Source organism: Silurus aristotelis (assembly GCF_946808225.1).
Source record: "Silurus aristotelis genome assembly, chromosome: 20".
NCBI classification, from domain to species: domain Eukaryota; kingdom Metazoa; phylum Chordata; class Actinopteri; order Siluriformes; family Siluridae; genus Silurus; species Silurus aristotelis.
The window spans coordinates 5,251,273-5,262,586 of record NC_139593.1 but is presented as its reverse complement, the minus strand read 5'-3'; the positions used below and the strand labels follow the sequence as shown (position 1 = coordinate 5,262,586).

Here is an 11,314-nt window from a genome sequence, read left to right as displayed (position 1 = left end):
CACATACAATTACGAACTAAAAAGAAAGTGTGCGCGCACGCGTGTGTGTGTGTGTGTACGAATCAATGTGGTGAACAGCTAAAAACACACACACACACACACACACACACACCGAGGGGAGATAGCGACCCATATATGTAAGATTTAGCGGTCAAAGATCAAACTGCATGTAGACACGTGTCTGCCACTCAACAAGGAGACGTGCATGTGTCTCTGTCTTTCTTACACACAAAGTCAGAAGGTTTCACAAACAGAAACCAACAACTACACTGGTTAACTTTAAAACAGGATTTTCAGGAAACCACACACACACACACACACACACACACACACACACAGAGAGAGAAAGACACACGGACAGACAGATACAGACATGCAGACAAATGCAGACAGATACACACATGCGCAGACATGGCAGACAGACAGCATTATAGAAGTAACAAACATTCATCACCAGACACCGTGTCTAAAACCAGTCCCTTTCATCCCTTCATTCTTCACCAGACATCAGTCTCATCCCTTCATTCATCACCAGACATCAGTCTCATCCCTTCATTCATCAGCAGACGCCAGTCTCATCCCTTCATTCATCACCAGACGCCAGTCTCATCCCTTCATTCTTCACCAGACGCGTCTCATCCCTTCATTCTTCACCAGACATCAGTCTCATCCCTTCATTCTTCACCAGACATCAGTCTCATCCCTTCATTCTTCACCAGACGCCAGTCTCATCCCTTCATTCATCAGACGCCAGTCTCACCCCTTCATTCATCACCAGACGCCAGTCTCATCCCTTCATTCTTCACCAGACGCCAGTCTCATCCCTTCATTCTTCACCAGACGCCAGTCACATCCCTTCATTCATCACCAGATGCCAGTCTCATCCCTTCATTCATCACCAGACGCCAGTCTCATCCCTTCATTCATCACCAGACGCCAGTCTCATCCCTTCATTCATCACCAGACGCCAGTCTCATCCCTTCATTCTTCACCAGACGCCAGTACCATCCCTTCAATCTTCACCAGACGCCAGTACCATCCCTTCAATCTTCACCAGACATCAGTCTCATCCCTTTATTCTTCACCAGACGCCAGTCTTATCCCTTTATTTATCACCAGACGCTGTGTCTTACACCAGTCTCATCTGTTCATTCATCACCAGACACCAGTCTCATCCCTTCATTCATCACCAGATGCCGTATCTTACACCAGTCTCATCCCTTCATTCATCACCAGACGCCAGTCTCATCCCTTCATTCATCACCAGACGCCAGTCTCATCCCTTCATTCATCACCAGACGCCGTGTCTTACACCAGTCTCATCCCTTCATTTATCACTGTATGCCCAGTCTTCTCTATTCTCTAATTCTCATAGTGGGAAAAGTATTGGCACCCCCAACCCTTGTTTCCACGGCTCAGCACCAACACAAGGACGGATTTGTGACCAAATTTCTACGTGTCCGAAGATTTGTCCATCTTTCCTGTTCAGTGATGGGGATTCGCTAGAACGGGATCCTAAGAGTTTAACTGCTCACTCAGTCAATATGCACCAGAGACAAAAGTAATGGCACCCCAAACGTCTCATTTCAGCCTCCTGCCACAATTATACCCAGTACGTCTTACAAGTCTGGACAGAAGCACTTCCGCTGGCGTGATTACAAGATGATATATTTCCTTTGAATAGAAATGTATAGCTGTTAAATACAACCTGATCTCATTTCAGGTCAAAGCTCCAACTACAATCTGTTCAACTGTTCTCCAAAGATTTGGATGAAATGATCTTGTAAAACAGCCCATTAAATATCTTTTTTTTTTTTTTTTTACCCCAGAAATAAAATTCAAAATATGTTTACAAAAAATAAAAGCTGTCGTTTGAGGTAAGTTTCTCCTGCCTGAGGCCCTCAGCTTCTTTGTACTTTGCTAGCACAACTATGTTTGCTAGCAAATCCGAACCGAGCTAGCAAACAAAAACATCAACACAAAATGTTTTATCTTGAATTTAAAAAAAAATAACAATAAATCTCTATACGGCTTCATCATTTAATATAATCAAAAGGTGGAGGAACATTACAATACTGAGCGTGAAAAATTATATATTTAACGACAATAACAATAGCAACAAACTAGCATGTACGCTTTGCTAACGCTATCGCTAGCTTGATTTTCATCGTCCAGACAAACACAAAAGAGAAAACAAAACAAACAAACAAACAACCCTTAGATTTTTTTTTTTTAACAAAATAAAAGGTGTTTATTGTGATTTAATGTGATTGTGTCTATTTATCCGACGCTAGCATGAACACAGTGGTGTGCTAGTCGGCTAGTCGGCCCCTGAGCTGCCTGTCATTGGTGGTTGTCAAACCTTTTTAACCACCAACATATCGCATTTTAATCGCATTTTTACAATAAATACGAGCAACTTTGGTGATTTAAAACCAGGACTAAATATTATACATGATTTCTGCATCATTTACAATGATTCAAATACCGGTTTATTCGTGACAACCTCCAAAAAACAAAATACAAAGCAAAACAAAGACAGTAGTAATTACAGAGGGGAACCATAGCGAGAAGAAAATTGTTTTATTTTGCGAAATAAATCGAATATAATGAAATATGTGTCAGTTATAAAGCTGAGATTTATATATTATATTTATATATATGTATATAGAGAGACTATGAAAGCTAATATCATGTGCATGGACCTGATCAGAGTTTTATATATATATAATTTTATGCAGTATATATATCCATTTTATAGAAATTGTCATGGTGTGAGGACCTGTTTCGTGCATCATTTGGTTTAAAAATGAATAAAGTCAAAGCACAAGCACGTTGTGACTGATGCCTGCAGGCCATGAGTGTATAGAGGACTGAGAAATGCCATATGCAACCGTGACATTCACACCAAATGCATTTAAATGCATTGGGCTTTTAGAAGAAACAGACATGCAAATGTGCTTTTGATTTTATTTCTATATAATGTGTTTATTTTCTGCCTAGGTTTTTATGATTGCACGTCAAAAACAAGTCTATCGCAGTGTATCTACATGGGCATTGCCTACCATGCATGAAGTTCTAGTGCCAAGCCTATAAGATCTGGACCAAGTTTCGTGTGAATGCACGCATGCATCAGAAGGAAAAGACGGTTATAAAGAGCATAATGATCATAATGATGATTACGATGAATGATTATGATAAGAAATAGTGACTTACTTTCATTCAGCACCTCCACCAGCTCGGCGCAGTTCTCACACATTGTTCATGAAGGAGGCAAAAAGAGGAGTAAAAAAAGAAAAAAAAAAAAAAAAAAAAAAGAAACAAAGAAAGAAAGTGTCCCAAGTCAAACCATTTGGAAATGAGTGGTAAATCCTGATGTTATTGTCTGGGTTTTGCTGAGGTTTTGTTTTTTGAAGGAGAATTGAAACAAAAAAAGGCCCCTCGATGGATGCAATGCTTGTTTTGTTGCTGTTGTTTTTTTTCTTAAATAAATATATATATATAGAATTATGGTTGCTATTGTTTAAAAAAATAAAGGGAGATATATATTTTTCTTTAGAAACCCAAATCAATCCCGTGTCCAGGCTTCAGAGCTGTTCTGAGACACTATAACCAGGCACTAAGTTGTCGAGAGTCGCCTCAGACTCCAGCCGGAGCGCCGCTGAACACAGCACCTACAGCCGCCATGTTGGAGAGAAAAAAATGAAGGGGCGGGGCAGAGGCGTTCGGGAGCATCTTCGGCTCCGTTCGGCTCTTTCCGGTTTTTCCCGTGTACGTTCGGCTCTTTCCGGCTCCGTTCGGCTTATTCCGGCTAGCTGCGTTCGGCTTCTTTCGGCTTCGTTCGGCTCTTTCCGGAAATCTCTTCTCGCGAGCGCTGAGTTGGGTAAAAGGGGGTGTGTGGATTGTGACGCGCTTTAAATATGACACAAATAAATACTTAATATAATCATATTTGTTCCAAAAATTTGCCGATTGTAGGGATTAAAAGAATAAATGCAAACGTGTGACATATCCCTTGTGTAATGTAGTGTTTACTATAGAAACTCTAAGAGCGTCAATACTAAAAGGTGATTCGTCCCAAAGCGTTAGGAAGGGCATCCAGCGTAAAAACGTGCCAAATCAAACATGCAGATGGTCCGCTGTGGCGACCCCTAATAGGAGAAGCCGAAGGAAAGTTATATTTTGTTTTGCACAACATTGTGTTTATAGTTCTCTCTTTTGTACATTGTATTGTATAACACATTAAACAGTAGGTTTGATGTTGAACGGCTTGAACCCGCCTGCGAGCGATGCACTTTATGTGGCGAGGACTCACCTAACTTACCTTACCTTACTATAGTCCTTAGCTCTTAGCTCTGCTCTTTTATGTAGCTATGTTATGTAGCCCTGTGCTCTGTTATGTCGCTCTGTGCTCTGTTATGTCGCCCTGTGCTCTGTTATGTCGCCCTGTGCTCTGTTATGTCGCCCTGTGCTCTGTTATGTAGCCCTGTGCTCTGTTATGTAGCCCTGTGCTCTGTTATGTCGCTCTGTGCTCTGTTATGTAGCCCTGTGCTCTGTTATGTCGCTCTGTGCTCTGTTATGTAGCCCTGTGCTCTGTTATGTAGCCCTTTGCTCTGTTATGTCGCCCTGTGCTCTGTTATGTAGCCCTGTGCTCTGTTATGTCGCTCTGTGCTCTGTTATGTAGCCCTGTGCTCTGTTATGTCGCTCTGTGCTCTGTTATGTAGCCCTGTGCTCTGTTATGTAACTCTGTGCTCTGTTATGTAACTCTGTGCTCTGTTATGTAGCTCTGTGCTCTGTTTTGTAGCTCTATGCTCTGTTATGTAGCTCTATGCTCTGTTATGTAGCCTTGTGCTCTGTTATGTAACTCTGTGCTCTGTTATGTAGCCCTGTGCTCTGTTATGTAGCTCTGTTATGTAGCTCTGTGATCTGTTATGTAGCCTTATGCTCTGTTATGTAGCTCTGTGCTCTGTTATTTAGCTCTATGCTCTGTTATGTAGCTCTATGCTCTGTTATGTAGCCTTGTGCTCTGTTATGTAACTCTGTGCTCTGTTATGTAGCCCTTTGCTCTGTTATGTAACTCTGTGCTCTGTTATGTAGCTCTGTGCTCTGTTATGTAACTCTGTGCTTTGTTATTTAGCTCTGTGCTCTGTTATGTAGCTCTGTGCTCTGTTATGTAGCTCTGTGCTCTGTTAAGTAGCTCGATGTTGTGTGATGGAGCTCGATGTTGTTTTATGTAGCACCAGGGTGCTGGAGAAGCATCTAATTTCACTATGTACTGTACTACACTACTGTACTACACTGCTGACATGACATTTTTATTTGGAAAATGTTTCCAATATGTCTTATTTTCTTGGCATCTTATTTAGTGAGTTATTTGGGTTTGTGAGACTCTTGAACAACATGGAGGTGAAGTAACTGTTCAAGCATCAGCGCATCATCCATCGTCCTGCCAAGAAGATTGTGAAGACATGTGAATCACTGAGTGCTTTTCAGAAGCAACAAGAGTGCCAAAGGAAACAGAAGTCCCGCACATGTCCTCTTCTGACAATGGTGTACTGTGTACAAAATCTTCACACACCTGCCCTGCCTTAAACCATGCTAATCTACCCCACTCATACACTGTTCTAATAGACTCTGTAATCTCCAATGTTGCTCTAGTTTCTATCATTATTATTATTTGTGTAAATGGGTCCAAATTGGACTTTTTACCCTAAAAGAATTCTCTAAAGCAGTTCCCTTTGACCTCCAAGTTAGGATTGGATGTTAGATTGGAAATATTGTGCACTCTAAGCCATTAATTGTATTTGGTATTGTGAGATTGTGTTTATTACACTTGGCTTGAACAAATATAGAGAATGAAGTAATTTCCTCTGTGTGTGGCTCAGAAACAAAACAAAAATAAATAAATAAAAAAACCACCTCTTCACCCTATTTCTGCTTTCAAGAAGGAAAGAAAAAAAAAAGAAAAGAAAAGGGTATTGTGATCCAAAAAAAAACAAAAAACTAAACTCATTATTCCAAAACCAGCTGCCCACATAGATTAGAATAGCCTTTATTTGTCACATATACATTACAGCACAGTAAAATTTGTGCTTCGCAAATCCCAACTTGCCCAGAAGCTGGGGTCAGAGCGCAGGGTCAGTTTTCTTAGTCACTGCACTGTAGATGTTGGTGAGCTTTCACACACAAAACTGTTAGAGAGGCTTCCTCCTGTCCTGTATGTGGCGGTACTGAGTGTGTGTGTGTTTTGGATTGGAAGCGGCTCTTTCTTCCACACAGACAGTAAACAGAGGCAGGGAAGCGGCTGTGGAACACCGGAGTTGGATGTTTCTCTCCTTGTCACGGTCACGGCAGTGCTGTGAGGGGATCCGGGGTTTACCGGGATTATTACCGGGACAGTAGTGCAGCTGGATTTAGGGATATTATTGTGAGTCTGCGGTTTCCTGGTCTTTAATGAGGAGCTGAAGAGGAGGAGAAAGAGAAGAGGAAGAGAAAGAGAAGGAGGAAGAGGAGGAACGCTTTGATTCCGACCGCTGGCACGCAGACTCGCGGGTTTCGCTCGGCCCTGCGTCTGAGCGTCATGTGCAGAGAGTCCGTTACCCTGTTACTCTTTTATCTTGTTACCCAGTTACTCTGTTACCCTGTTACCCCATTCCTCTGTTACCCTGTTACACCGTTACCCTGTTACCCCATCACTTGAGTTTTTCCTTCACTGTTCAAGTCACACGGATTAGTTAATTGATTGATTTCTTTGTTTCCCTTACTCCTCTTATTTTTCTTTCTTTCTCTCTTTCTTTCTTTCTTATTTCTTTTTTATTTTTTCTCTCTTACTTTCTTTCTACTAGTTCTTATGTTTTTCTTTCTTCTTTTACTTTCCTTTATTTTCCTTCCTTCCCTTATGTTGTGTCTTTATCCTGCCTATTTCTTTTCAGTCTGTCCGTCCATCCTCCTACCATTCGATGTTGTTCTATTCATCCATTCTATCCATACATTTAATCTGTTCTTTCCTCCCTACTTTTTCACTTGTCTTATCTGTACCTTTTTCCTGTCCTTCCAACCTTCCATGTCCTTGTTAGTTTTTCCTTTCTTTCTTTTTTTTCCATATGTCTCTTTCTTTTCCTCTTTTACTTTCTTGCTTCTGTTGCATTCATTTGTTTTTGCTTCATTATTTATGTATCTTTCGGTCCTCCCCATTTTTCCAGTTCTCCCAGTCTGTCGGTCCATTTATCTTTCATTGCTTCCATATTAGTCTGTCTGTCTATTAATCCATTATGTCTTCCACTTTTCCATGCTAAATAGTGTGTGTGTGGGTGTGTGTGGGTGTGTGCTAGTCAACACTATCCAGTGTGTGTTCTCTCTGTAGTTTGTGGGGTTGTTTAACTCTCATACACTCTACTGAAAGGTTTTATGAAGGTCTGAAGTGTGTGTGTGTGTGTGTGTGTGTGTGTGTGTGTGTGTGTGTGTGTGTGTTCTGTCAGGGGGTTTGTAGGGTTGTTTAACTTGTAATAGGTTGTGTTACTCATATACACTGATTGGTGGTTTGTGTGTTCTGTCAGGAGCTTTTGGGGTTGTGTTGCTCATATACACTACTGAGTGGTGGTTTGTGTGTTCTTTAAAATTGAGAGAAACAGCAGAGAAAACGTCTCCTCAAATATCTCGATTCTACACAAAGAGCACAATGTGCTTCCTGCTGAGTCACTAAACCAATCAACACTAATAAGACATCCCTCATTTGGTGTAGATCTGCTCCTGTGTGTTTGTGTGTGTGTGTGTGTGTGTGTGTGTGTGTGTGTGTGTGTGTGTGTGTGTGTGTGTTAAATAAAAGAAAAAGCCTTGCATTTGTATCAATTCCTCATCATTTTCCAGATTACTTTATTTTGTGTATTTTTTCAACTGATCGAATGCTGAGATGGTGTTCAGAAAGCTCCAGCAGCAGGAATCATGGATGTGTGATGAGATCAGACATTCTCAGACATTTCAATGTGGATGAGCAACTTTTGGGGAACGATTGAAAACGACGGTGTGGACGCGAAGCGTTTGTAGACGAAAACGTCGTTTTCAAATTGATCCGGATCAGTGTAGACGTAGCCTTAACATCATCAGATATTGCGAACAATTCTGAGACATCCCGAGCTATCCTAGTCCATCTCATGTTCTATCATGTGATATTAGATTTTTTTTTCTTATATTGAGGATCAGGTTTTGCTGAAATATGAATGAAAAATATCAGATTTTGCATATGAAACCACAATTGCTCAAATCAGTTTGTGACATCATATCAGTCCATATCAGTTTGTACATGTACAAGTTGGGGGGGAAGAGCAATCAGAAATGGGTTCCTGAGACCAAATGGCAAGTTCTACATCATGAGAGTTAATTATTTAAACATCACTCAGAGCAGGGAGACTTTGAGATCAGTCTTTCATTTCTAATCATAAGGAGACCTCATTAGCTTCGCTCTGGAAATGTTTGTTCTTAGACTCCTAAATCAGCTTATTATTTGGTCTACTACCTTGGGTCCATGATTTTATGCTATTTAGTATGATTGTAGGTCAGCCTACGTCGGCTGAAGACCTCCTCTAACACAACATCTATGCAGATTATAAAGGAGAATAAGGTTTTTAGGAAAAGGGAAATCCCTGAGGCATGAAGTGAATAACTTTGCTTTAGTGTACCATCTTAATTCCGACCCTAATCTTCTCTTTAATCTGGCAAATTCAGGTCTTCAGAAACAGGAGAACATTGCATATGTTGGATCGCTAACCTTTGGCAGACTTGGCCATCTAAGATGTTCAGCTTTCCATGTTCCTTCATGTTGTTTTTCTAAATCATTACCTAACATACTTTGGAGATGGAATGTAAGCCTGACAAGGTACATTATATGAACATAAGTATTGGACTTTTCCCACCATTTTGGACCACCAAGTTTGTCCTCTGAGACACAATCGTGTAGGACATCTTTGGATGTGGTAGCATGAAATTTTTCCTTCACTTGAACTAGGAGACCCGAACCTGTCCCAGCATGTCACAAAGTGCACAAAGCCAACTCTATGGAGACAAGCTTTACATGGGTTGAAAGATCTGCTATAGAGCTCCAACCCTACTGAACACCTTTGGGATGAATTGTTCATCCCAAGTTGTTCATCAGCTGACTTCACCCCAGGCCTCCTCACCTCACCTACATCAGTACTAACTTCCTTGTGGCTCAGTGGAATGTCACACAAATCGCTACAAAATCTAGTGAAATAAAGAGACTCTGCCTTCGGAACAGGGGACAAGACGGCCTTAAGAACAGTAACTGTCCCATGCAATCAGAGAGGCGAAGCGCGCACACGCAAAGAAAATCCACGACCACTTCCAGGACAGCGGAGACACCCGGCGCATGTGGCAGGGCATCCAGGCGATTACCAACTACAAGACAACATCACCTGCTTGTGACCGTGACCCCCCCCTCCCAGACGCGCTAAACGACTTCTATGCCAGTTTGAGGTACAGAACAACGTGAAGGCGAGGAAGACCACACCTCCTCCCACTGACCAGGTGCTCTGTCTAACCACAGCTGAAGTGAGGAAATCTCTATGCAGAGTTAACCCACGGAAGTCTGCTGGACCTGACAACATTCCTGGCAGAGTGTTCAGGGAATGTGCAGAACAGCTAGCGGATGTCTTTACGGACATCTTCAACATCTCCCCGAGCAGCAACGTTGTTCCTACGTGCCTCAAGACAACGACCATTGTTCCCGTGCCGAAGAAATCTACTGTCTCCTGCCTCAATGACTATTGTCCCGTGCTCACACCCATCGTGATAAAGTGCTTCGAGAGGCTTCACGCCCCTTTCTTTTTCCACCACAAGCTTCTCAAAGACTCTTCTCAAAGATCTTTCCAGCCAACTGGCTCTTTTTAACACTTCTGTGACTATAGATTACATGAGATCTCTGATAGGATTTTCCCTCTCTTAGTTCTTCATGGCTTGGGACTGTAGAGTGAACACTGTTTGTTTGGGAATCAGGATGGCACCGTGATGCTGATCCCTCTGATCAGTTCAACAGCAAAGAGAACATTTGGAGAGGAATAAATGATAAAGAAACTCCAGACTCGAACTCACCACAACACTTCTTCTTCTTCTTCTTTCGGCTTCTCCTATTAGGGGTCGCCACAGCGGATCATCCGTCTCCATACCCCCCTGTCCTCTACATCTGCCTCTGTCACACCACCCACCTGCATGTCTTCCCTCACCACATCTACGAACCTCCTCCTTGGTCTTCCTCTTTTCCTCCTTCCTGGTGGCTCCATCCTCAGCATTATGCTTTAACCCGCCTGTCTCACTGCGCTCTGACCCGTCTCTCACTGGGTTCTAACCCGTGTTACTGCACTCTGACATGTCTCTCACTGTGCTTTAACCCATGTTACTGCACTTATACACGTCTATCTCACTTCACTCTAATCCATCTTTCTCACTGTTCCCTGACCCTGTCTATCTCATTGTGTTCTATCATTTCTGTTTCACTGCACTCTAACCAGTCTCACTGTGCTCTAACCCGCCTGTCTCACTGTGCTCTAACCCGCCTGTCTCACTGCACTCCGACCCATTTGTCAGACTGAGCTCGTCAGAACTCAGAACCTCTCTCTGAGTGGACACATCACAGGTGGATTCTCTGTTGTAGTTAATTCCCCGTGTAACACACTTACTAATAATAGAATTCAATACAATAGATCTAAAAAAAAACAATGAAGGATCTTCAGCTTTGGATGAGGAAAAGCAAACTTGTTTATTGCAGTCACATAACAATGAGCTCATAGAAGGTGGTCACTCAATCACAAGCAAGATGATAAAGCACACAGAATCTCTCCGTGTTTTCATATATACCCTGATGTCACATAGCACTTCTTTGTTTATGCTATCTATCCTAATTAGTTTTTTATTTCCTTTCCTCAACGAATTCTCTCTGCTTTTACATCTTTTATTTCCCATTATCTTCTGAAACCTGGTTATCCTCCCCTTCCTAAGATTCCATATTTGGGCTTCCTGTTCCCCTCAGTTCCCTCATTTTAGGCCAAGATCTGTTAGAAATAAAAAAAAAAATTGCATTTGTATAAAACCCATTTCTTCCTTATGTTTTCCCTCATTTTCTTCTCATCCTTCGTGCTTAAACGATCATTGTACAGCCCCTTTTTTCTCCTGCATCTGCAATGTGTACGTTTCTGCTTGTTTTCCCATTTTTATTGCTGTTTCTTGTCAGAATTTGGAAATTTTGGGGGTTGTTTGTTTTTCCTTTGGCCACCAGATGCCGCCACTGGGCCCTTATTCCCGACTC

At 41.9% G+C, this 11,314-nt stretch overlaps 1 protein-coding gene across 2 annotated transcripts in view; it reads right to left on the bottom strand.

Annotated features, from left to right (window-relative positions):
• Positions 1-3,703, bottom strand: part of usp34 (ubiquitin specific peptidase 34) — a 60,732-nt gene extending 57,029 nt beyond the window's left edge. The window contains exon 1 of one of the 2 annotated variants that reach the window (XM_083522715.1): positions 3,217-3,703. In XM_083522715.1, the coding sequence (XP_083378841.1) occupies positions 3,217-3,259 (43 nt within the window). In that variant the 5' untranslated portion in view covers positions 3,260-3,703. The remainder of the gene's footprint in view (positions 1-3,216) is intronic. The other variant, XM_083522714.1, reaches the window with a different exon arrangement.
• Positions 3,704-11,314: the final 7,611 nt, after the last annotated feature.